This window comes from Mesoplodon densirostris, chromosome 10, assembly GCF_025265405.1.
Source record: "Mesoplodon densirostris isolate mMesDen1 chromosome 10, mMesDen1 primary haplotype, whole genome shotgun sequence".
Lineage (NCBI taxonomy): Eukaryota > Metazoa > Chordata > Mammalia > Artiodactyla > Ziphiidae > Mesoplodon > Mesoplodon densirostris.
The window spans coordinates 14,763,049-14,790,228 of record NC_082670.1 but is presented as its reverse complement, the minus strand read 5'-3'; the positions used below and the strand labels follow the sequence as shown (position 1 = coordinate 14,790,228).

General features: G+C 41.1%; 1 protein-coding gene across 5 annotated transcripts in view; it reads right to left on the bottom strand.

Moving 5' to 3' along the window:
• The window catches only part of KDM1B (lysine demethylase 1B), a 57,466-nt gene that overhangs the window by 14,887 nt on the left and 15,399 nt on the right, over positions 1–27,180 (bottom strand). For all 5 annotated transcript variants that reach the window (XM_060109138.1, XM_060109142.1, XM_060109139.1 and 2 more), the window contains 10 exons: positions 22,248–22,286; positions 18,764–18,968; positions 16,618–16,802; positions 13,414–13,590; positions 12,965–13,039; positions 9,772–9,909; positions 8,709–8,880; positions 5,494–5,621; positions 4,347–4,478; positions 3,878–3,952 (listed from right to left, as the gene is read on the bottom strand). In XM_060109138.1, coding sequence (XP_059965121.1) covers positions 3,878–3,952; positions 4,347–4,478; positions 5,494–5,621; positions 8,709–8,880; positions 9,772–9,909; positions 12,965–13,039; positions 13,414–13,590; positions 16,618–16,802; positions 18,764–18,968; positions 22,248–22,286 — 1,326 coding nt within the window. The remainder of the gene's footprint in view (positions 1–3,877; positions 3,953–4,346; positions 4,479–5,493; positions 5,622–8,708; positions 8,881–9,771; positions 9,910–12,964; positions 13,040–13,413; positions 13,591–16,617; positions 16,803–18,763; positions 18,969–22,247; positions 22,287–27,180) is intronic.

The window sequence follows — 27,180 nt, the reverse complement described above, 5'->3', positions numbered from 1 at the left end:
GTACTGGCACAAAAACAGAAATATAGAGTAGAATGGAACAGAATAGAAAGCCCAGAGATAAACCCACACACCTATGGTCAACTAATCTATGACAAAGGAAGCAAGGATATACAGTGGAGAAAAGACAGTCTCTTCAATAAGTGGTGCTAAGCAAACTGGACACCTACCTGTAAAAGAATGAAATTAGAACACTCCCTAACACCATACACAAAAATAAACTCAAAATGGATTAAAGACCTAAATGTAAGACCGGACACTATAAAACTCTCAGAGGACAGGCTTCCCTGGTTGCACAGTGGTTGAGAGTCCGCCTGCCGATGCAGGGGACACGGGTTCGTGCCCCGGTCTGGGAGGATCCCACATGCTGCGGAGCAGCTGGGCCCGTGAGCCATGGCCGCTGGGCCTGCGCGTCCGGAGCCTGTGCTCCGCAACGGGAGAGGCCACAACAGTGAGAGGCCCGCGTACCGCCAAAAAAAAAAAATTCTCAGAGGAAAACATAGGAAGAACACTCTTTGACATAAATCACAGCAAGATCTTTTTTGATACATCTCCTGGAGTAATGGAAATAAAAACAAAAATAAACAAATGGGACCTAATGAAACTTAAAAGCTTTTGCACAGCAAAGGAAACTATAAACAAGAAGACAAGACAACCCTCAAAATGGGAGAAAATATTTGCAAACGAATTAATGGACAAAGGATTAATCTCCAAAATATATAAACAGCTCATGCAGCTCAATGTATAAAAAAAACAGACAACCCAATCCACAAATGGGCAGGAGACCTAAATAGACATTTCTCCAAAGAACACATACAGATGGCCAAGAAGCACATGAAAAGCTAGTCAACATCACTAATTAGAGAAATGCAAATCAAAACTACAGTGAGGTATCACCTCACACCAGTTAGTATGGGCATCATCAGAAAATCTACAAACAACAAATGCTGGAGAGGGTGTGGAGAAAAGGGAACCCTCTTGCACTGTTGGTGGAATGTAAATTGATATAGCCACTATGGAGAACAGTATGGAGGTTCCTTAAAAAACTAAAAGTAGAATTACCATATGACCCAGCAATCCCACTACTGGGCATATACCCTGAGAAAACCATAATTCAAAAAGAGTCATGTACCACAATGTTCACTGCAGCTCTATTTACAATAGCCAGGTCATGGAAGCAACCTAAATGCCCATTGACAGACGAATGGACAAAGAAGATGTGGCACATATATACAATGGAATATTACTCAGCCATAAAAAGGAACGAAACTGGATCATTTGTAGAGACGTGGATGGACCTAGAGACTGTCCTACAGAGTGAAGTAAGTCAGAAAGAGAAAAACAAATATCGTATATTAATGCATATATGTGGAATCTAGAAAAATGGTACAGATGAACCGGTTTGCAGGGCAGAAATAGAGACACAGATGTAGAGAACAAACGTATGGACACCAAGGGGGGAAAGCGGGGGGTGAGGGGGTGGTGGTGGGATGAATTGGGAGATTGGGATTGACATGTATACACTGATGTGTATAAAATAGATAACTAATAAGAAAAAAAAGAAATAAAAAGAAATTTCTGGGTCCAGAACCGTGTTACCACTGTCACAATCAGGAGCCATTACTACGGCTACCAGCTCCAGAAACATGCCACTTACCGAACAAGCTGTACCAGCAAAAGGGATACCTCATGCCCTGGCTCTTGACTCCCAGGTAGTAAATGAGTGGATCCTGGGACTGCTAATGTTTCGGCTGTGGAAGAACCCAACACCTAGACCATTTTGCTTGGCAGCAAAGGCAGCAGAAGTGAAGCAAAAGCCATACCACACCTCCCAAGTCTCATGCGAGTACGTCTGACTGGCTGGACCCAATTCATATTTAGACCCTCAGCTGCAAGGGAGCCTGGGAAATGTGTGTGTGTGTATGTGTGTACTTTCCATCATCTGTAGTACAGGATAACACAGTTGGATGAGAAAGGATCTGAACACCAAGGAACATATCGACTGCTACCCTCATCAAAGATGTAGTCTATTGAAACCCCAACTCCAGGATCACAGGAAGTTCAGAGCTCTTCCTGTGATTTTGTCACTATTTTCTGCCATGTGAAAATTTTATAAAATATAAAACATGTTCTCTCTCCTCAATGTGATTATAGATAATAGCCACCATGCAACAAAAAAAAAAAAAGAAAAAAAGGAACAATTACCCTCTTGGGTATATAAGACTATAAGTAAATAAGATCTAGATGTTTTCTTAATGACAAAAAAAAAGCTTTCAGAAACACACAAACTCAGGTAAACAAATAGGCAAAAGATATAAACATACCCTGGTAAGGAACTAATGCTAGGTCTCAGTGGAAGCAGCCTAGGCTGAATTACAGTTTGTTAAGTATTTATCAGTGTATGCTGTTGGGTTGGAGATCTTTCGCTTATAAGCTGGGGAAGCTTGCAATTGAAACTTTGTGATTTGTGCTAACTACTAAAAATAAACATATTTGCTTTCCTCATTTCAGAGCAGGCTTTGAATCACAGCCTGAAACTATGTTCTAATTATTCTAAAGAGCCGGAATACAAAGAAAGAAAGCAAATATGGCTGGTCAGGGTCAGGCAGAGGGTGAACCAGCAGGGTAAGCACACCTAGCATGTTGTCCTGGATGCGAAGGGGCAAAGCCACAAAATACCAGAGGTTGAGCCATCAGCCGACTTCCAGTTTTATAAGGTGATATTAAAAAATTTTTTTTATCGCCAGGAAGAATATTAGATAGTAGCCTGATTCTCACCTGGGGACTCACCGATAAGAACACTGTTGCCCAGTGGTTCTTAACTCTGGTCACATGTTAGAATCACTTGGGAAGCTTTAAAAACATGACCAGACCAATTCAGCAAGAATCTCTGCAGGGTGGGGATTGGCAACCTTTCTTTTTAAGCACCTCCCAGGTGATTCTAAGGTGCAGCCAGGATTGAGAACTACTGCTACTCCAAAGTCTATATGACCAATACTCACTATCCAGCTAGTAAATGGCAGGAATAATATGAGGAACCATCCCCCTGGGCTCAGACACTCTACCTCGTCTTTCCCATCTGACATGCAATCCTTCATTTCTCTATGAATAGCAAGGACTGTGAAATATTTTTTTTGCTAGCTGAAAAGCATAAAACACAGCTAGTTTAGGAACTAGTGATGGTTCATCAATTACACTTTTTGGTAATCACTTCAGACACAACTAAATTTAAATAAATCTATGGGGTTTATTAATCCCCCTCCACCCCCAACACTTTATTTTCCAACACTACAGAAATCTCAGTGTGATTTCATATATTACATTACATCACCTTTCACTGTCCGCCTACTAAAGCTGTTGACAAAAAATTCAAATGATATAAAAGTACTTCTGCCACTTTCAAGATAAAAATGCAGAGTGTTCTTGATCTGATTTTTAAAAAGTTTCCATGGTACAAAAACAAAAAACACCACCAACTTGGAAACCACTGAATTACACAAAGTAAAACAGGTTTTTAAAATGCAGGACTTCTCAGAGCCTTTAATGTGCTCTTATTTAACCCTAAACTTAGACTGTAGTATATACTACTTTACAAACTAATTTGGCCAAAGTTTTCTTCTCTTGTCAACTCTCAGAACTAATGTACCATAGAACCCACTCTGAGAAACACTATTCAGAATTCCATCTGCCATGAATCTATATAGTGTTTGAATAATTAAATCTGATTTACATATCCACACACAACAAGTAGAGACACAGAGCTCTCCAGAGATCGAACAAGGCTCTGGGCAGATTGCCAAAGGCAAACTGCTTGGTGGAAAAGATTGGTCTCCCTTACTCCCAGGCCCCTGGCAGCACCTAGTGGAATCACAGCGCTTACCTTTTGTGCTGTACACGCTGTCCCATCTGTAGTGGTAACTTGCACTTCATCTCCAGAATAATCAATACTCTGTACCTGCTCAAGAAAAGCAGTTATGAAAAACATAATGAGGGATGGAACCATATGATCCAGGATCCTTTCCAATTCTCTTATTATGGGAGTTTACATTTCCAAGGTTATGGGGAATCATTTCCTGGCATTCAGAGAACTAAACAACAGTTATTGCTACTTCAGGGAACTCTCACTCAGCCCCTTATTAATGAAAATGCATCTCAGCCACTACTGTTTCCAAACAGCAGCAGCTACCTCATCGACAAGGATAATGTGACTGATCATAGTATCAAAAGTATTTGCAGACACTGGCTGAACATCAAAGCAGGCACCTGTCTCCTGTGTAATCCACATGCCCCAAACTTCACATTCTCCAAACACCACCAAACCAGAGCCTCCCACCACTGTGGATACTCACTGGAGATCTGAGCCGAATGTCCAGTCCCTCTGCCAGTTTTTCCAAGATGACGGAGTACCCAGGAGTGAGGAGGGTGTGGTCACCGGCAAACTGGGCAAAGAATTCATTGTGGTCCCAGGAGCGAGCAGACACCTGGGAAACATCAGGAGAGGTTGGGAAACAAGAGGTGGTGTAAAGCCTGGAGTCTGCACCTGAGGGACAAAAACAGGAGCCCCAGGGTGGGAAAGGCCACCTCAGGCCAGAGGGCAGAGGGCAAAACAGAAAGGTGGGGGTGGGGCGTGAATAGATAAACCCAGGTGGATACCGCTGCCAGGGAAAGGAGATCTCTCAATAAAGCACAGGAAAGCTTATTTTAGAACAAAAGGTAGACATGATTTGGGCATGGGTACCACACCCTGATAAAAATGAAAGGTGTATTATACATCAACAGCCCTGGATAAGGAGAATTCCATGAGAGGAGAATTGCATTCAATCAACTCCGTATATAAATATGCCACCTAGATGTCTTCAACATGGAAATTCCCCAGACGCTGAAATGCAGCATGATTTTGGAAAAGTGTGATTCCAATTGCAAAGAATCACCAAATGGAAACATGAATTGCTGTCCCTGCCCGCCCCACCAAAGAGGATTATTAAGTGAGGGGTCATCCACAGAACCGCCATTCAATGTACAGCATATCCAAGTATCGAGATCACAGTTGGTGACATGAATTAGGCAAGTTTAAATTTATTTTAGCAAGATGAACAGATCCTAATTGCGAAGATGCTCTATCCTGGTTTCTTAGGAGCAGTGTTTTCAGCCCACAGTTGCACAGAAATGGCTCGAGGGCCCCCAAGGAGGGCACGGGGAAGGCAAGGAGGGCGGTGGACACTGGCTCTTGCCCCCTCCCTGGCTCAGCCCAGCAGCCCTCCTGTATTCAGGTTTACGGACTGGGTGTCTTCACAGGCATGATTTGAAGACAGGTTTCTCTTGCTTTAAAAAAATTTTTTTTCAAAACCACTGTGGGTTTCATATACTCTAAAGTCCTGGTGTTCGATCTTTTAAGTAGCAGACCCCTTGTTCCCCGTTTATCCAGACCATCCCAGGCTAAATATCTCAATATATAAAACACACACATACACAGAAACAAGCGTCTTCAAAGCCCACCTGATGGAGATTGCTGCCACAGGCATATTCCAGGTTACTGAGATGGAACTGAAGGACTTCCTCCTCCAGCTCACTGAACTGGATTCCAGACTCGTTAATAAAAGCTTTGTAGATCTCCTCTATCTTTTCTGCCGTGGGAATGGAGCAAAGCAGAAAAAAACCTTTAACATTATTCTCGAATTCCTTATCTTTTGCGTTCTACCTCCTTCAACCTGCAAGACCCCAAACTTCTGAAGACCTTTCCCAGGTAAACTCAGGGGGAAAGAGTATCTGTCTTGATAAGGTTGGTTTCTCTCAGGAAGTAAAAGCTTATCTTAATGGGGAACAAAACTATGCAGGTTCTATGTCTTCAACCATGTTTCATTTCTGCTTTGTTGAGAAACTATTTCTTCTTTTGCTCAAGATAAAGGAAAAGTAACCCTTGCACATATGAAGACAGAGAGAGGATTCCCATTCCCTTTCTGGTCCTACTGCTATCACCTTAAAGTCAAGTTCTTTTTTTTTTTTTTTTTTTTTTTTATGGTACGTGGGCCTCTCACTGTTGTGGCCTCTCCCATTGCGGAGCACAGGCTCTGGACGCGCAGGCTCAGCAGCCATGGCTCACGGGCCCAGCCGCTCCGTGGTATGTGGGATCTTCCCGGACCGGGGCACGAACCCGTGTCCCCTGCACCGGCAGGCGGACTCTCAACCACTGCGCCACCAGGGAGGCCCTAAAGTCAAGTTCTTATAACAGCTCACCTCAACTAAGAGACCTATCATAGACTGACTACTGGCTATCTTCTCTCCCAAACATTCTAAATATTCCATCATGGACTTTCACCATGCCAACCCTCTGGCTCAACACCTTTAATTACTGGTTCTCCATTGCCTATGTAATAAATTCCAAAAACCACAGCCAGACAGTGTTAGCACATTTTTAGCCTTTCCAAAGACAGCAAACACCACCGGTCCACTCACAGGCTCCGCTGCACTGCTTCTCAATCTTTTCCTGGTAAATGCCAACCCTGAGGAGTCTGCTACTACCACGCCCCTCCCTGGAATGCCCTCCCCACCCTGGTCCCATCCATCCTTTACAGACCAGCATCACCTGGTCACTACCAGCCTCAGGAATTGCTCCTTGGTTATCAACCCCCAGCACTTATCTATCCCATTCGCCTGGAACTTTCAACTACATATGTACCGCCCCGTGACATCGTTCCAATGATTGTCTTAGATTCCTTTTTTTGGGGGGTGGTGGAAGGCTTGTGCCTGACAAATTATAAGAATCTTAGCACAGGTTACTTCTTTATAACCTTCCCAGTGATGACAACCACCCAACAGATACATTGCATTCTCAAAGCTTCTATAAAGTATTGTGCACATGCTTGACTAGAAACAGAACTGAGTATCAGTTAACTTTTCTGACAACTCAAGGTTCTCATTAAAATGTTCCATTCTTATGCTAGACTGTAGTATGGGGATGTCTGTGGCACCTCTGTGCTAGGCTTTTGCCCCTAGACCACTGGGCTTTTTTCCACTTTTAATACCTTTTTGTAGCAATCCCATTCCTGCCTCCTGCTAGGTAGTTTCTAATTTCCTTTAGGTTTTGTAGAGGTCTGGGAAGAACCAAGACTGCTAGAACAGTATAAACAGACTGAGAGAAGCCTTAGTGTGATTTCTACGTAAACAATATTTAAAAGCTTTAGTATATTTGCTTTGTGAAATTCACTCTAGCTTCTTAGTATTTATATTTTTGTCTTTTCAGCTAAATGCTAATAAGGTGAGAGCTCAGACAGCTGAGATACCGCTAGGCAGGCTCTGACTGTAACCTCATGTAGAGATGTGCACACTATTATTAAAGCTTTTCCAAAAATATACTAATAAGATGAAACAACTACTTACACAGTAAGTGTTGCTGATCTTCCCTTAATAACTTGTTTTAAGTAAAGCCAAGACAAAGCAATATTATTAACTTTTGTATTTGGTGGCCCTGAAAGAATCGTAAAGAAAAACCCAACCCAGCGACTATCACACATGTGCAAAAACACTAATCAGATGCTGAGAACATCCTGCAAGTCCGCCTAGTCACTGTCTTCATTTCCAGAAAATTCAACAACTCACCACTTGGTCTGGACACCACATTTGGTTAAATGTTCCCTGTCAACCCCAGTAAGTTCCTAAAAATGTTCTGTTATGGTTTGTCAGTCAACACTTACTAAGGGCGATTAGAATGTGGGTTGGTCTCAGAGGCGAAGAATTGAGGTCACGGGGTGGTGGGGGAGGGGGGTTGGCGGCGTGGGGCAGGCGGGGAGAGAGGATAAAAAGAGGAGACAGACAGTCCCTGCTCTTGAGAAATGTACCCCAAACAGAGACAGAGCGTATTCCAGGACGGAGACTTGAGACCCCTCACACAGAAACACATAGCTGAAGCAAATTAATACCCTGCCAATTGAATTCAAATGCTCATACTGTAAGAAACTCCGACATGTTTCCAAGAATTACAAGTGAATACATTCAGGTCATGAAATCGTAGGTTAAATAAATATCAATTTAAGAAGCAATACAGTAAGATCTTAGCGGGCGCCCGCAGGGAAATGAGCTGTTACAAGTCAGGTTTTCTAAAGGGTTGTGGTGAATACTGTCCATTTAGTACCAAAGCCTAAAAACTTTGAATTCAAGTTCTTAAATCATAATACAGAGTCTTGCATTCTTAAACAAAATATACTGGAAAAAAATCTTAACCTACTGTCCAAAAAAGAAAAAGAAAAGAAATCCTTTCACACAGGAACTCTTATCTAGAAGAGTCATTATGTGGTGGCTTGCTATTCACATAGAGCTTACCACATGCTTCCTTAAAAGTAAGCTCTTCGGGGTCATCATGTGGTGGCTTGTTATTCACATAGAGCTTACCACATGCTTCATTAAAAGGAAGCTCTTCTGGGAAGTTGAAAATTAAACATTTAAATAATTTTTTTAAACATTGGCTATTGTGTAAAGACTTATGTGTGCGTGTGTGCATGTGCACACACACACACACACACACACACAAACACGCATCTGAAGGTCCCTGAGGCAGTTCTGCTCCCCTCTGTGGAACAGTCAGTTCAAAAGGAACGCTCCTAAGGACTATTCTTATTGCATCCATCCAGGCTTGTGGATGAATGATGCTACCGCTAATCAAGCTTAGGTTAGAATGAGACTCAGATGGAACAATCAGAACACCATTCTCCCCATACCTCCTAAAGGGACATCTTGGAGCTGAGTCTTATCCTTCCTCCACTCAGAGACCACATCCAAGAGAGCATTAAAATGAAAATCCATGCGCTTGTCAATAGTGGGGTCAGTTATTCTTCCACCTTCCTGAATTAAGTCACATCTTTCTCCAAATTTATGCATGCTGATGCCAAGCTTCAAAATAATAAGAATAAGAAGGTGAAAAGTTTTCCCTGGAAAAAACAGGTACAGGTTCTAAGCTGAAATCAGACAGAGCTCTCATGGAGAAAAGGGTCTAGGACCTCTCAAAAACAAATGCTGATTGGGGAATGGCAGCAAAGTAAGGCAGTGAAAAACCAGCATGGAATCTGAGAACGTAAGGGTGCCAGCAACAGCTTCTATGCCATGCCCTCCACAGCTTTCCAGCCAATATTTATCAATGTTTCAGACGCTATAGCTGTGCACCGCCTCTCTCTGCTCTGACATCCTATTTCCTCTATGGAATCTCATGTGAAAGAGCACACAAACACACAAACACTCACAGAAGTTGAAATTGAATTGACTGTCAATAAATAGTTCAGAAAAATCCTTGGGCCTACCATAGGTCTTCAAAGACACTAGGTAGGTTTGCCTGATGAAAGATTTGATTCTCAGATAAACAATGAATACTTTTTTTTTTTTTAGTATAAGTATGTCCCAAATATTGCATGCAAAATACCCAGTGTAATATTTGGGATATACTTATACTAAAAAAATTATTGTTATTTATCTGAAAGTCAAATTTAAGTGGGCATTCTGTAATTTTGTTTGCTTAACCTGGCAACCCTAACCAAGTGGCCTGCGAATAATGCACAAATACAGTTAAAGACCTTGGGGCAGGGGGAAATATTTTAAGTCCTCTAGTTCCACCTTCGCAGAAAGGAAGAACTATACTTGTTCTTATTTACTTTTCAGAGGGCATGAGGGGGCAAGAAATCATTTTGGGGTTGTTACATATTATTTAGAAGCATGTTAATACTGCACACAAGCAAACTGAGACAATTTTTTCTTTTCTTTATCTACAATACAAATCTTAAAGACACCCACTTGTTCACACATTAGTGCTACTGGGTTGTTAATACAGCCGTTGACAATCTGGGCTCCTCGTCCCACTGTGACGCCTGTGAAAGACTTATCATCCCACACTCGGCCTCCAATTCTGTCTTTGGCCTCCAGGACAGTCACCTAAAAAGACAATCAGGGAAGCTGAATAGGATGCAGTATAAATGTACAGTGACATTGTTAAATGAGTTTCATATCTGGTTAATGTATTATTATATTATTAGAGAAACAACTTTAAAAAGAGGGCAGTGTGCATATGATCCAGGAATCCCATTCCTGGGCATATATCCAGACAAAACTATAATTCAAAAAGATACATGCACCTCTATATTCACAGAAGCACTATTCACAACAGCCAAGACATGAAAACAACCTAAATGTCGAACGACAAATGGATAAAGATGTGGTACATATATACAATGGAATACTACTTAGCCATAAAAAAGAATGAAATAATGTCATTTGCAGCAACATGGATGGACCTAGAGATGATCATACTAACTGAAGTAAGTCAGAAAGAAAGACAACTACTATATGATATCACTTATCTGTGGAATCTAAAATATGACACAAATGAACTTATTTACAAAACTGAAACAGACTCACAGACACAGAGAACAGACTTGTGGTTGCCAAGCGGGAAGGATGGATTGGGAGTTTGGGATTAGCAGATGCAAACTATTATATATAGAATGGATAAACAACAAGGTCCTACTGTAGAGCACAGGGAACTATATTCAATATCCTGTGATAAACCATAATGGAAAAGAATATGGAAAAGAATGTATACATACCTATATGTATAACTGAATCACTTTGCTGTACAGCAGAAATTAACACACTGTAAATCAACACTACTTCAATAAAATAAATTTTTTAAAAAAGGAGGGCAGTGTGAATAGGAGCCGAAGTAGATGTTAAAAACAAACAACCCAGGCTCTAGCAAGGAGTAAGTGAGTGGTCTTCTGGAGAAGCCCCTCAAACTGTTTCCTCTCAAATCCCAAAATGATAAGACTGGATGAACTAGCATGTGAAATGCATACTGAAAGCTTTTATTAAATAGTATTCCGTTAAAAAAATTTAAAAAGTATTCTTTTTAAAAATTAAAAGGCACTCTTAAAAACTAAGTTAAAGAGGTGGTTTTGTCCTATGAAATATCAATGTCTGTAGCAAAATTCCTTTAGCATTGTAAACAGGCCTTAACTTCCCTATGACTATTATTAAAAAAAAAAACATATGTCATTATATCTAAGTATGGCCTTACAGGCTTGGCCAAAGCAGGTTGGTCCCATACCCAGACCGTTTTATCTCCTCCAAATTTCTGATGCTGGTGGTGGTGGGAGCTGCTCTTAGGTGGACAGCCCTGTGGCTCAAAGAGCTTCACTGCCCTTGGCTGTAGTAACTGAAAATGTGAATCCTCTTCAGGGCAAAACCAGTCCTTTCATTTCTGGATCGCTAAAAGCACTCCTTCAAATTGCTCCAGGAGGTTCCCCGAGCTAACCATCTCTTAGGTTAGGAGGAGTCTACTTCCTAACCACAAGGGAGAGGGGTGGCCTCCCCAGGGTCTCCTTAGAGAAAGGGGAGAATAACAGAGGTCCCCTGAATATTCTTCTTCCTTGGACCTATATTTCTCATTTTCTCCAACTAGAAAGGCTACAGCTTGTGATTCTCCCCTCCCCACCTTCTTTCTCTGACTTCAGATGAACTCAGAACCATCCGTTTCTAGTTTCTTTTTAGTCTATAAGAGGAAGGCTGAACATTAAAGACAGCACCCTTCCTAGACTTTGGCTAGGACTAACCTTCCTTGTAACATAATCTGTGGGTTTCCCAAGTGAAAAACAAACAAGAAACCTTGGCCCTAATATCTAATGCTGAAATACATAAATGACCAATTAAAACACCTCATAGCTTAATACCACTTAGACAATATTTTGAAATGCAAACACACTTCTTATACATTCAACTCAGATTCTTCTGTTTTGTCAGCAATATATATATAATCCAAGACGTAGGTCTTGCATTCCACCAAAAGGAAAACCTCTTAGGCAGAGCCACTGAAAACTTTCTCATCTCCGAAACTCCTCCAGCAGAGAAAAATGTTGTGAAAAAGAAGTTGTTTCTTTCAGCCAGAGAGAATACAGCCAAAGACTAATTCAATTCTACCAAAGTGATTTTCACGTTTGGTTTAACAGAAGACCAAAGTCCTTGCAAAACAAGTTTTTAAAAAAGGAGAAATAAGTCAGACATAGGAAGTCCCAGAAATCTGGAAGATTTGAATGAATCTAACAGAAATTAGATACTGAATTGCACAATTTCTGTTTTTTTGTAATCGTCTCTATTTTGGCTAATTTTAATTAGATACTGAATTGCACAATTTTTGTTTTTTTGTAATTGTCTCTATTTTGGCTAGTTTTGAACAACTAGAGTAAGGCAACATACTAGATAAAAAGAAATAATATCCTTCTCCTTGGAGAAGAAGGCTACCTCAAAAATATACAGTACTTTAAAAGTCACATAATTCTGTCTTAACCCTGGATTAACTAATTCAATCCTGCTTCCAAAAGCAAAGATTTTTGTTTTCCAGAGTAAGGTTCAAAGTGTGATTTGCATAAGAAAATGTAACTGGATAGTTCATTAACTTTTATGCAGGAAATGGTGAATATCCAAGCTGCTATTTGTTGTCTCAAACTATTGCAGAAACAAGGGCTTTTTCTTAACTGCTGTGTCAATAATGACATGTCAAGAGTTTCTGGTTTTTTTATTTTACTTTTTATTTTATTTTAGTTTTTGGCCACACCACATGGCATGCAGGATCTTAGTTCCCTGACCAGGGATCGAACCTGTGCCTCCTGCAGCGGGGGCACGGAGTCTTAACCACTGGACCACCAGGGAAGTCCCAAGAATTTCTGCTTTAATATCATCTTAGAGTCTCTTGTGTCTTGCCCATCATAGTCTAAAATCCTGTCCAAAGCTGCTGGAGTTTCTATTTCCTCTACCTTTCTTTAATTAAACCAATTTCAAATTTTGTATCTTTTCTAGGATCTATTGTAAAGATATAAAGATATAATGTATTTAGCATTCTTTGCTAAAATCAGGAACTAGTTTCCAAGTCTTAGAACATTTGGACCAAAGGAGCAGTTAATCATCTGTTTCTGCCTCCATGTCCCCCAAATCTTACCTTAATTCCAAAGTTATGCAGTTGCCTAGCAGCTGCTAATCCTGCTGGACCAGCTCCAATAATGATGACTGATTTCTGTACCAAAAAAAAAAAAAAAAAGAGAAAGGAAAAAGAAAAAAAATCCAATTAGAGCAATGAAAACAATGTAATAGAAGGTACTAACTGCCAAGCAACGTTCGTTCATCTGTATTTCCTTGATGTCCTGTCTGTACAAGTTATTTCCCTAAAGAATACATTAGTACTTGTCCTGAGTCAGCCCTTCCTCCTTTCTACCGCCTAGAGGAATAGTGATTGATATTCTCTTCCCTTGGAGAAATGCATATTCTACAAAAGTCTTGCCTTATAACTTTTATAGTGCTTACAGGAGTTTTACTTGTATTATGAACATTAATGTACTAGCATTTATCACGACCGATGGTGGTAGTATTGCTAGAGCTACAGTCACCTACGTTGTGGTAATCTTTAGGAAGAAGATGCTGGTCGGTGCCGACGGTGAGAACTCCTGTGTTGATGAGACCTTTCCTCGTCATAAAATAAAGTATCCTCTCCACTTCCTGAACACATCGGATGCGCACGAGACCCCGGACGATGATGTGAGGAATACATTTCTGAGGAGTAAGAGCTTCCTGTGTTTGGAAATAAAACCAAACTGTTAAAACCAACCAACCAACCAAAAACAACTCTTGGTTCCTCAGAAAGTGAAATGTAGAATTACCATATGACCCGGCAATTCCACTCCTATGTATTTACTGCAAAGAACTAAAAACATAGGTTCAAAAAAAATTCACAGCAGCACTATTCAAATTGCTGGAACAACCAAGTGTCCATCAGTGGATGAAAGGATAAAGGAAAGGTGGTCTATCCATACATGGAATATTATTTGGTCATAAAAAGAAATGAGGGCTTCCCTGGTGGTGCAGTGGTTGAGAGTCCGCCTGCCAATGCAGGGGATGTGGGTTCGTGCCCCGGTCCGGGAAGATCCCACATGCCGCGGAGTGGCTGGGCCCGTGAGCCATGGCCGCTGCGTGTCCGGAGCCTGTGCTCCGCAATGGGAGAGGCCACAACAGTGAGAGGCCCACGTACAGCAAAAAAAAAAAAAAAAAAAAAGAAATGAAGTGCTGATGCATGCTACAACAGGAATGAACCTTGAAAACATTATGCTGAGCAAAGAAGCTAGTTACAGAAGGCCACGTATTGTATGATCCCGTTTATATGAAATACCCAGAACAGGCAAATCTTATAGAGACAGAAAGTAGGCTAGTAGTTGTCAGAAGCTGGGGGAAGGGAGGAATGGGGAGTCTCTGCTTAATGGGTGTGGAGTTTCCCCTTGGGGTAATGAAAAAGTTCTAGAACTACATAGAAGTGATGGTTACACAATACTGTATACGTATTTAATGCCACTGAATTATCCATTTTACAATGGTTAAAAGGGTAAAAATGGTAAATTTTATGTTGTGTGTGTTTTACTACAATTTAAAAAAAAAAAAAAAACCTCTCCAGGTAATTGGAATCCATCATTTATCACTAAGATATATAGTAAGACCAAAGGAAGGTCTGGCTGGCAAACGAAAAAAAGGAGAAAGGGACAAAAGCAGCACACAGCAATCTGCGTTTTATCACCTAAGTTTCCCCTCGCAGAGAATGACTGACCCGAATGACTGACCCGGGGAGTGTGGAGGCAGACCATACCACAAATATATTCCTGACTCAATAAGCCACACAAAAAAGGCCATTACAGAAAGCCAGGATGCTGCTTGCACTGGCAGCAGAAAAAGCTGGATACTCATCACTGGTAAGACATGGGGGGAATGGACTTAGGAACTTGTAAAAAAAAAAAAAAAAAAAAAAAAAGACACTGCCTTTCTCTTTTCACCCCAGCAGCTTTGGCAAGGCCTTGGTCTGTTTCAAAGATTCAAGAGTAATGTGGCCTCTGCCCAGTGTCACGAAGTTAGAACAGGCTTGGGCCGTGCGGGCAGTGGCGGAGGGGGGACAGGGCCCACCCCGGCCTTTCCTCTACTTGTCCCCAGGCCCCAGCTCCAATAGAACCTGAACACAGGAAGATGACTATATACTCAAAATGTGAAAGAAATAACATGTACAACATTGGCTTGGATTGCTGCAGAAGATTAAAACACGTGTTTGTATTCATGACGTTAAAAAAAAAATCACGATGAAAGATCCCGCCCTCTGCAAAGAAAGATCCTGCATGCCACAACTAAGACCTGACACAGCGATAAAAATAAAATAAATAAATAAAGATTTAAAAAATCATTTCAAAGTCTGACCCCTTTAAAGCTACCATATTTGAGTTTTCCCACTAGAGTATTAAATAGATACAATACTTGCTATCTTCTTATTACAAATTAAAATAGATCCACACTGATAAGTGGAGGATGTTTTTTTATAAGATTCTTCTCCTGTATAAGTCAAATTTCAAAGTCAACTAAAAAGAAATGGGAAGAAAAATGAACCCAAGGCTGTTTCTGAAAAGTGCATCTTCACAACTTACTGACAGGAAATTCTGACCACAGTTTTGTTTAGTTCAGCAAATGTTTATTGAATACCTCCCTCAAGCCTACTGGAGAGGAAATGAATAATTCTACCTTGCCCAACCCACTCACCTGGGTGTAATTCATATAAACTGCATTTATAGCCATAACTTAATCAAGTCATCTCAGACTGGAGTCTAATTCAGTGAAATACCAGGGTGGAACTGGAATATCTTTCTTTAACCAAGATTTCTTTGGCAGTCTTGTAAAATGTTCTGCATTCAGCAGTCACTCAGATAATTGCAGAAGAAATCAATAAATTGGAAAAACACTACGGTCTGGAAAGCCTCTGCTTCAAAAAAAAAAACAAGGGCTTCCCTGGTGGTGCAGTGGTTGAGAGTCCGCCTGCCGTTGCAGGGGACGTGGGTTCGTGCCCCGGTCTGGGAAGATCCCACATGCCGCGGAGCGGCTGGCCCCGTGAGCCATGGCCGCTGAGCCTGCGTGTCCGGAGCCTGTGCTCCTCAACGGGAGAGGCCACAACAGTGACAGGCCCGTGTACTGCAAAAAACAAGAAACAAAAAACTCGTGGTCCCACCCTGCCCACCCTCTAATTTATCTTCATCCTTTTCAAGGTTGGCACTGTGTGAGGGCCCTAACATTTAGGCAGTCCCAGCAAAAAGCGAATCGCTGGTCTCAGATGCTTGAGGATAACCAGGTGAGTCAGAATCCCTGCCCTCGAGGGGTTTATAATCCAATCTTTAATGTTTTATTCTTTTTTCTCCTGGTATTGTCATTGGAACTCCTTGAACCAAATTTTGCACACCATATAACTAGAGAGTGAGGAATTCTGATGACATATGGTCTAAAGCGGTGGTTCTCAGGAAGGGGAGACTTTGCTCCCATTTGGCAATATCTGGAGACATCTTTGGTTGTCACAACTCGGGGAAGGGGGTGCTATGGCATGTGGCGGGTAGAGGTCAGGGATGCTGCTTAAACATCCTACGATGCAGAGGACAGCCCCGACACAGAGAATATCCACCCAAATATCAAGAGTCCTGAGGTGGAGACACCCGGATCCAAAGTTTCTGTCCACAGACAAAGCAACTTCTCTCCTTAACAGAAGTCTGTGTCCATGTGCTGCTGGCTAACGCACGCTTCACTCACCTTGCAGTTAGTGTGCCACAGGGCGAGGATGAGGTTCCTCAGAGCCAGGTACATGGTGGGGTCTCGGGAATACTCTGGGAACTCATAGAGCTCATCCAGCTCCATCACGTCTGGCCTCACGCACAAGGCTTTGCCGCACTCGTTGGGCTGGTAGAAAGGCTGGAAGTACCGGTTCATGCCTGGAACTGAGAGAAGACGCAGAATGGGCAAACCTCACAAGCTGTAAATTCTAAATCTGGCTAAATTGAAGAGGAAAAAGAAACCAGAAAGGAGAGCCTAGACAATCTCCCCAGTCTGTCCTACATAAATATTTCCACTTCCTCTGTCCAGTTAGACAAAATAGGCGTGAATTAAACGTTTTTTTTCCCATTCTGTCTTCAAAAATTCAATTTCTGTGGCATGGAATTTTTTTTTTTTAATTTTTTGGCCACGCCACATGGCATGTGGGATCTACTTCCCCGACCAGGGATCAAACCTGTGTCCCCTGGATTGGAAGGACGGAGTCTTAACCACTGGACCACCAGGGAAGTCTGGAATTTTTTTTTAAATTTTTAATTGTGGTTAAAAAAAACATGTGCCATAAAATTTACCATCTTAATCATGTTTGAGTGTTACCGTTCAGTAGTGTTCAGTATATTCACATTGTTTTCCAACAGATCTCCAGAACATCTTCATCTTGCAAGACCAAAATTCCAAACCCAACTGAATGCCAAGTCTCCATGGATATAAATCTTAAAAGACACTTTCATTGGAATTTTTCTGATTATAAAATTAATAGGTTCATAGAAGTAAATAACAATCACTAACCACTGGTAATCCTTGAGCAGTGTTAGCATTTAGGAGTATAGTCTAACCTTGGTTCTGTTTCTTTGAATAGAGAATATAAATATAACTGACATTTTTTCTTACAAAGCCAGAAAAAAATGCAATAAAAAGGCTGTTTTTTCCTACCTGCTTTTCAAGAACAATGTCCCATGTCATTAAATATGACTTCAATGGACATATAATATTATCTTATTTATTATTTAACCACTGCCCTATTGCTGGGCACTTAAATTTCATCCAATTATTTCACTATTATAAACAATGCCACACAAATCTTTGGACTTACTTTTGATAATCTTTGATAATTTATTTAGGATAAATTCCTACATCCAAAGAACATCTATTTTAAGGTTTTTGATTCATGCTGCCAAACTGTCCTTCATAAATGTAGACACTAATGGTATCTGAGTTGCCTGTTTTATTCCTCCTTCATTAACACTGGGATTTATCACTTCAGCTTTGATTTTGACCACACCTGCATTTTTAGAGGGCCCAGTGTTATTAGTTAAATACCTTAAGATAGGGCTACAATGTCAAAATCTACTTGCACCATCAAAGATGAAGTTTGTTAGCGTGCAGGAGATGATCTACAATTCTTGCTTGTACACCAAGAATTCTGACGGAGAATTTTAAAGATCCCTTTAAAGTAAATGGTCATCAGTCTGCCTGCCTTGACCTGAAGTTTTTTCAGGAGTGGGTTGTTTGGCGGAGATTAGCAATGGCATAATTAGAAGCAGAAAGACTCAGGGAGAAAAAAGAAGGGTGGCTCATAGAGTCAAAACTTTCTTCTGGCATGTCAGAGTGAGTAGGTATTATCATCAAATTATGCAGCTATCCAACTTTCAAAGAAATGCTCATTAAACTCCATAGGCATGATTCCTAGACAAGTGTTACAGGCTTTCCCACTGACTGAGGGAAAAATTAACTGTCCAATATATACAGATGGATATGAGTGATCCACAGTGAAACCAGATCGATGAAATAATGAGGTGCTTTGCAGCAGGATGCACACATTTAAAAAAAAATCTTGGGCTCTCCTGGTGGCGCAGTGGTTGAGAGTCCACCTGCCAACGCAGGGGACACGGGTTCGTGCCCCAGTCCGGGAGGATCCCACATGCCGCGGAGCGGCTGGGCCCGTGAGCCATGGCCATTGAGCCTGCACGTCTGGAGCCTGTGCTCCGCAACGGGAGAGGCCACAGCCGTGAGAGGCCCACGTACCGCAAAAAAAAAAAAAAGTCTTTTCCGTTCTGCTCACCCACATATTTCCAGGGCAAGGGCGGAGAGAGGAGGGAAAGCAGGGAGGGCCAGGACCAGCTCTCACCCAGCACAGAGGGGACTGCCTTGGAGTGCTCCAGCTTCCCAGGACTGGTGTCGCTGGCCGCGCGGTGCGTGCTGGTGCAGGACGGGCTCATGCCAACGCAGTCGGGGTAGTAGGCAGAGAGCAGGGGTGCTGCCACGCTATCTTTCAGCAAAGGAGGTAGGATGAGCATGGAGTACCACCAGTGGTTGGAAACTTCCGACACTCTCTGCAAGGGGGCAGAGCAGAACGAAGAGGGTCAACGGCAAACAGGAAATGTACACGCAGAGTCAGCTAAGGACAGACGGTTCTCGTCGTGTCATTCACTCTCATTCATCCTGAACCCTTCTACTCTGCCTTCTCCCACTCCATAGTCCTAGAGCAGAGTTCTGCACAGGAAGATTTAGAAACAAAAAATGCCTGATGAGACCTGGAGAGAATGTTTCCTAGGCCAAGTTTTTTCAGATCTTCAGCAAGGGCCTCCCACTTTCCCTCCCTCAAAAAACCCCACCAACACCAGGTAAGTCTTAAAGCTACCCCCACAGACTATACTGCAAGCCCAGGTTTGTTTAAGTCTGACAGGAGAAACTTCTTTCTGTTCCGTAATCATTTATCAACCATCCCTTCCCCCTTTTAACTGAGGATCTAAAGATAACTGAAATTACAAAATTCAGCAGAAAAAACAATTCTCTGGAGTAGCAGTCCAAACAGTACTGCTTTTTGCCAGAGGCTACTAAAAAAACTTCAGAGGGAAAAGTACATGACAATCATCAAAATAAAATGCTCCATGTAGAACTGAATTGAAAAAGCTATTTTCAGTCTTAAAATATGTGATCATACTCCAGAGCTGATTTAACATACGGAGTCATTCGATCAAAGCAGCCCCGTGATGACTAACTATTGTGATAAAAATAAAATTTACCTGGCTTCTAAAGCGAAACTGCCACATATCCTATGTTAGGCAGCCTTTGCTAAACATGATCTTGAATGTATGCTCCAAGAATTCTAGGAATCTGATAGAGGAGAACTCTGGGCTCAGGGACCCTCTGATGTTAGTTATCCAGGCTCCACGCAAATGCCACTTGCCATCAAGCAGGGGTTTGTGAACTCAAGATGCATTTTATATGCCTTTCAAAGTCCAAATCTGGGGCAAGCATTTTTCAGCTTACTACAAACCCTAACACACCCCATAAGTTACTCCCAGCTGCTTCACACATTTATTTTACTTGCCCGGCCCGTGAAGGCTTTTCAGTTTGCATTCTTTGTCCTCAAGGCTTGTTTTAGGTTTGGCTACCCTTGAGCAGCCTGTGCTGGACCAAAAAGAAGGGAAGCTTCAGTTCCTTCTCCAACGCCCCAGGGCTGCCTCTATGGACCCCCTTCCTGGCTCAGAGTAAAACTGGGTGTTCAGATCCTGACACTCGAAATGGACCAAGTAGAGGGCAGAATGTAGATGCCTTAAAAAAACAAGGACCCCCCCAAAATAAAAGAAAGTAAACCAACCCAAAAAAGGAGAAAAAAGAGAGGAAAAATAGAAAACAAACCACGCACCCAAGCGCTTCCCATTCTAACCCACTTCCTGGGCCTTGCAGCTGTGTTGGGAAATTAAGTCAGGACCCAAGAGAGACCCTGCCATCGCTACCTGCCCCAGGTTTTCTTCCCCTTGGAAGCCCACCTGAGGGCACGCCAACCAGCCTCTGGCTTAGAGTAGGAGAAACTCAGTGACTAGTAAACGAACACGTGGTCTTGCTATTCCGAGTGTGTCAGCACACTCACCATTCCGCACACCTGACTATATAATTTTGTCGATATGCCATCAAATGTTCCATTCTCGCTTTTAATACACAAACCACTGAAGAAACTGTGCTGGATATAGTCAGTCTATTAGCATATTTAATGAAATGCCCACTACACTCGGTTAAAAAGTTGTCTCCCCAAATTCACGTCTACCCAGAACCTCAGAATGTGACCTTATTTGGAAACAAGGTCTTTGCAGATGTAATTTGTCACACTGCAGTAGAGTGAGCCCTGAATTCACTCTAATGGGTCCTTATAAGAAGAGAAGAGACACAGGGACCGGGAGACACACAAGAGGAAAAAGGTCATGTGAAGATGGAACAGAGATTGGAGTGACGCAGCTATAAGCCAAGGAATGCCAGGGGTTGCTGGCAATGCCAGAGCTGGAAAAGGCAAGGGAGAATCCTCTCTTAGAGACTTCAGTGGGAACACGGCTCTGCTAACACCCTAATTTCAGACTTATAGCCTCTGGAACTATGAGACAATAACCTTCTGTTGCTTTAAGCCCCCCAGGTGGTGGCAATTTGTCCCGGCAGCCCTAGGAAACTAATACAGGCACTCAAAATTCAGAAACTGTTTTAAAGGTAACCCCAGAATCCATATGAATAGAAAAAGGGTAGCAGGTATAGGTGACATGGCTATAAACCTGCTCCGGACTCTTTCTTAACCAAAGACAAAAATAAATAACGGGCAGATGAATATCCAGGGACTCTTCCAAGCTTTTTAAAGTTCTTATATCCCAAGAATATGGCCTCTGTCCTAAAGTTCAGACTCCTTGCACACAAAATGGTCTGAATACTAGGGGAAATATTCTTAAGGTATTTGTAAGTGTATTTAAAGTTATTTTTTCCTTTCTTTCTGTAATGTCATCCTGTCTACCCTAAATCCAGAAATTATTTAGGCCACTGCTTTACTATGGAAATGTTTGACGGTACAACTGTTTTTGTGTGTGTGTGTGTGTGTGCGCACGCACGCACACGCGTGGGCATCTCACACAGCCCTTTATGTAACAGAATAGATATGCTAGGTGTCAATTCTCCCTTTGCCTAAACATCAGTCACAGTCCGTGAGTTTCAGACACCTAGAAAAACTACAAACTATCTTGGATTGCTGTAATGCAGAATAACTCAGAAACTCAGAATCTTAAAAAATCATTTTCTGAAACAGCTATTGGATCTAGCTATGTGGCAAAATTGGCCAGCTCAGGTGGCAAAGTTTCCTAAGACAAGTGAAATGTGATGAGGCTCTGCCAGCTGCTTCCCCTTCCACATCTGGGCAGGGATGGGACAAAGCAGTTATGCTGAGGTCAGAATACGTAAGAACACTCTCACAGCTGAATCTGGGCCAAGACCATCAAATTATGGGCCTCTTGTTCTTTTCCTGGAACGATTCAAGTGGAGAGAAAGTCATAAAGGCGCCCTTGAAAAACAAGTATAATAAGTCTGGTCTCTGTAGGAAGGCAAGGTGTCCGTTTCTTCCTTTTTGTTTCCTTTTAACATAGAGCAATAACATTTTTTTTTTTTAAGTTGGGAGAGGATCACCCACAATACCACTATTGCTAGCATTTTCATCATGTTATCCTGTTAGATTAAAACCCCTTGGATCAGCAACCAAAAAAAGAGCGATACTCATAAAACTGTTATTGTCATTTACTTATAGCACTTATCACTGAAGATGTGACGCACTATAGTCTAGAACATGCAGAAATACTCACGAGATCCTCTGGAAGGGAACAATGATCTGAGGTCTCAGGCTGCAAAAAACAATACAAAAAACAAGCGTTAATTAGGTTTAATTATAAAATATAGTCTTAAGTGTCAATTACCTTCAATAAGATACCCCTTTTCACTGATTAGACTGGTAAAAAAAAAAAAGTGTGATAAAACACCACATGAATGAGGGTGCAGGTAAGGATGTCTGGAAATCTAAAAGAATGTAACCACTCTGGAGAACAATTTGACAAAATACGAAACTTTTAAATGCATGATAATTTGGCATTATCTTGTATATATGCCCAGCAATTCCAGCCTTGCTATACAGACATACCTCAGAGACATTGTGGGTCCAGCTCCAGACCAACCATTGCAATAAAGCAAATACTGCAATAAAAGTGACTCAAACGAATTTTTTGGTTTCTCAGTGCATATAAAAGTTATGTTTACACTATGCTGTAGTTTACTAAGTGTGCAATAGCAAAAAAAATTACCATACATACTTTAATTGAAAAATATTTTATTGCTAAAAATGCTAACCGTCAATGCAGGGTTGCCACAAACCTTCAATTTGTAAAAAAAAAAAAAAAAAAAAATGCATATCTGCAAAGGGCAAAAAAGCAAAGCACAATAAAACAGGGCACACCTGTATTTTCTAGAGAGACCCTCATCCATGTGCACCAAGAGAAGGATTAGAAAATGTTCAAAGGAGCACTGTTTGTAAGAGAGAGAGGATAAACACAACCCAGAAGTCCATTGAGAGTAGAATGGAGAAATAAACTGTATTATAGTCAAGAGAATAAACTACAGCTACATGTTACAATGTGGATGCCCCTCACAAACATAATGGTGAGTGAAAGAAACCAGACCCAAGAGCATACATACTGTCTGACTCCATTTACATGAAGTTCAAAAGCAAGCAAAACAGCCATAGTGTTGTTATGTCAGAGGGGTAAGTAGAGATCCACAGCCATACCACCCTGGATGTGCCTAGTCTCTCTGGTCTCAGAAGCTAAGCAGGGGTGGGCCTGGTTAGTACTTGCACGGGGGAGAAGAGTTAGTAGGTAGTTACTCTGGGGAGGCAAGGGATGGACTCTGTGAGTGAAAGGGGGTGCAAAGGGGCTTCTGAGGGGTTGGTAAGTGTTCAGTTTCTTTACTGGGCACTGGCTAAATGGGGACTCTGAAAATTCACTGAGGTATGCATTTTGACTTGTGCATTTTCTGTTTGTATGTTATATTTCAGTGAAAAAAAGTTACCTAAATAAACTGAAGACTGGCATACCATATGGCCTGGGAAATCTGGCCCTTGGAATATATTCCAGAGAAACTCTTGCATGTGTGCATGAGCTAGGAGAGACGTGCAAGAACGCTCACAGAGCACTGTGTGTAGCAGCCCAAAACCAGAAACAACCCTCACACTTATGAACAGGAGAATTGGGGTAGATTCACACGATGCAAAACTACACAGCAGGGAAAATGAATGAACCAGACCTGCAGGCATCAACATGGATGCAGCTGAAAAACCTCAACGTTAAGTAAGAGAACAAAGCTGCAGAGTAATACACACAATAGGATACAATTCACAACCAATATAAAAATATGCAAAACTTTACATGTTATTTAGGGTTTCATACATATTTATCAACTCTGTAACAAAAAGCAGAGGAAAAATAAATACAAAATTCGAAATACTGTTTGCTCTTGTAGGAGAGGCAGAGGAAGAAAACTACTGGGGGGAACCCAGGGAGTTGCAGAGGCACCGGTAACGGTCTGTTTCTAAAACCAGGTTGGGGGGTACACAGTGAGTGTTCACCTTCATCTTTTATTCCTTACACACAAGTTATAAATACTCTTATGGGTGTAAGAATTATTTCATATTAAAAACAACTGTATAGGGACTTCCTTGGTGGTCCAGTGGTTAAGAATCCACCTTCCAATGCAGGGGACACGGGTTCGATCCCTAGTCGGGGAACCAAGATCCCACATGCCGCGGGGCAGCTGAACCCGTGTGGGGCAACTGCTGAGCCCGCACACCACAACTACAGAGCCCATGCGCTCTGGAGCCCGAACACCACAACTAGAGAGAAGCCCGAGAAGCCCATACGCCACAAAGAAGAGCCTGCGTGCTGCAATGAAAGATCCAGCACGCCACAACTAAGACCCAATGCAGCCAAAAATAAATAAATAATATTTAAAAAAACAAATAAACAAACAAAAAACTGGATATACTCTGACACAGCAATTTTATTTCTAGGAACTGATACTTCAAATACACTGAAAAATAGCACAGATACGAAGCTATTCATTACAGCACTCTCACTAACAGTAAATGTTTAAATGTCACCTAAATGCCCTTCAATCGTACCAAATTCATCATGACATATCCGTTCAGTGGACTATTTATTACATAGTCTTTAAAGAGAAAGAGATCTTTACATACTGAAGCATACGTAAAGATCTTTAAGGAGCATCTTTAAGAAATATTAAATGACAAAAAGCAAGTTCCAAAACAGTGTGTGTTGTTTGCTACAATTCTTTTTAATGTTGTTCTACAAATAAACCTTTCCAGACTTTGTCCTTGACAGAAGACCAAACTGAAAACCAAAAGGACTCTGGGTCAATAAACACCATTTAAATAAATATTTCAAAAGTTCAGGCTATGGGTGGTAATCAATCGCAATGGAGCAGGAGAGTCTCAAAGGAGGATTTCTTGGGCGAGGTGGGGGGAGGTTTAAAAGATGTGATACCATCCTTAGAGGCTGGGATCTAAGAAGATCATAAAGCCTTCAACTTGAAGACGGATGGCAGAAGAGAAAGGCATTTAAGTTTTTCAAAAACAAGGACTCTGACACCTCAGAGCTCTCCTGGAAAAAAAGTACTTGATGTTAAAGTACATCCAAGCAGGTGATGAATCAAAATAATGGGATAGAAGGAACTGTAGTAACAGAAATTGTGGGGAGCAGTAATTGCATATAAGTGCAGGAGTAAACAATGAATGGGATATGGTCATAGAAAAAAAGTGATATTCCAACAGAGCAAATTAAACTAACACAAAACAGCAAAACCCTAACAAAAATGGGAGAGAGAAAAAGGGGAGGTGGGCTGAAGTATGGTGTCATTTACTTTTCCCTCTGTCTTAGCAGGGAGTCAATTGATACAACCTAAAATTGAAACATGCAATTTTGTTAAAAAGCTAGAGCCATTCCAACTTATCCTCATCATGTATCTTCTTAACCTTTTAGGGAGTTTTTAGAAACCACTATTTCTTGAGATGAAGAAATAACTGTCCTATGTCCAGCAATTTCTTATTTCACTTTGGCTTCTTTTACTGATTTTAAATTCTGTTGTATTGAACTGAATCATTTTACATAAAACAAGCACAGTACTCCTCCTTGATATGAAGTTATCTATCTGCCAGGCCTTCTCCTTGTATACATGCATGAATTCTCTTGAATGAATCTCATTTAATAATGGTTATTTCATGATGATGATTGCATGAATTTTTTTAATCATCTTTTTTCTATATTGCTTGAATTTTTCAATGATAACCAAATATCATTTGTCTGAAAAAAAACTCATTCTAAAGAAAACAGACTTTTCAAAAACTACATAAATTGAAGAAATTGTAAATGACACACCTGAAGAAAAATCAAGTAATCAAAACAAGCGACATGGATAATCTGAACAATTAGTAGAGATGAAGTCAAAGTTCGATTCAATTATCAGCAAGTGAAAAAGAGGAGAGATCATGGATAACTCTAAACAGTGGTTAAACCAAAGCTAGTCAAAGCACAGCACAAAATGATTTTAATGTGAACTTTTCATATAAAAAATCACACCTAATATTTAGTAAGGTAACATTAGTATGCAAATATTCCAATATATATATTTTTAGAACTGTTCAGAAACTTCGCAGAAATAGGTTGAGTGAAAATGACCCAAAGGCTAGTGTCTATTAAAACAGTCTGCTATTTTTGACTGCTCCTTGGCTGAACTCTTCTTCAAACGTTATAATAACATGCCACTGAGTCTGCTTTTCCCTTGAGAAGTAATCTGGAGCACAGGTGCTGGTTAAGTTCAGTGCAACCATATTGTTCCCGCCAGCTGGACATGCTCCCCTTCACCACACAAGCTCACGGTACCTTCATCACTCAAACCCCAGTTTCCTTTGCTGTACCCACTCAGTCTGGAAAATCAATTACCCATTCCCTCGGGGTAAGCCCCCTACCATTTTTTTCTCTTCTATCCCTCAGAGAGGTCTTCTACTCTGGAGGTTGAGCTCAAGAATCAATTTAGGGCTAAACTGAAAGGTTTGAGAACAGGGTTTGTTAATTCCGGGACCCTGACCCCTGACCCTGAAAGATCAACGCTTTCCACTCTTCACTCCCAAATCACCAATATCAACAGTAAAAGGATTCCGCCATAAATACCAGTGGCATTAAAAGGAGAATTAAGAGAACACTGCAAACAGCTTTAAGCTAACAAACTTGACAGTGTAGATGAAACAGACAAATTTCTTGAAAAACACAATGTTCTAAAATGGATAGAATAAACCACCTAAGTAGCTATGTATCTGTTATAGAAACTGAATTTGTAATTTCAAAACTTCTCACAAAGAAAATTGGCCCAAATGGCTTCACTAGTGAATTGTACCAAACACGAAATAAGAAATAATATTAACCATCCACAAACTTTTCAGTAATAGAGAAGGAAGATATACTTCTCATTTCATTTTATGAAGCCAGTGTAACTCTGACAGCAGAACCTGACAAGAACATTACAAGAAAAGAAAATGACAGAGACTAAACCTCATGAACACAGATACAAAATCCTTAGTAAAATATTAGGAAACTGAATCCAACAATACAATGAAAGGATAATACATTGAGAACAAGTGGAATTTTTCCCCCCAGGAATGCAAGGTTGCTTCAACAT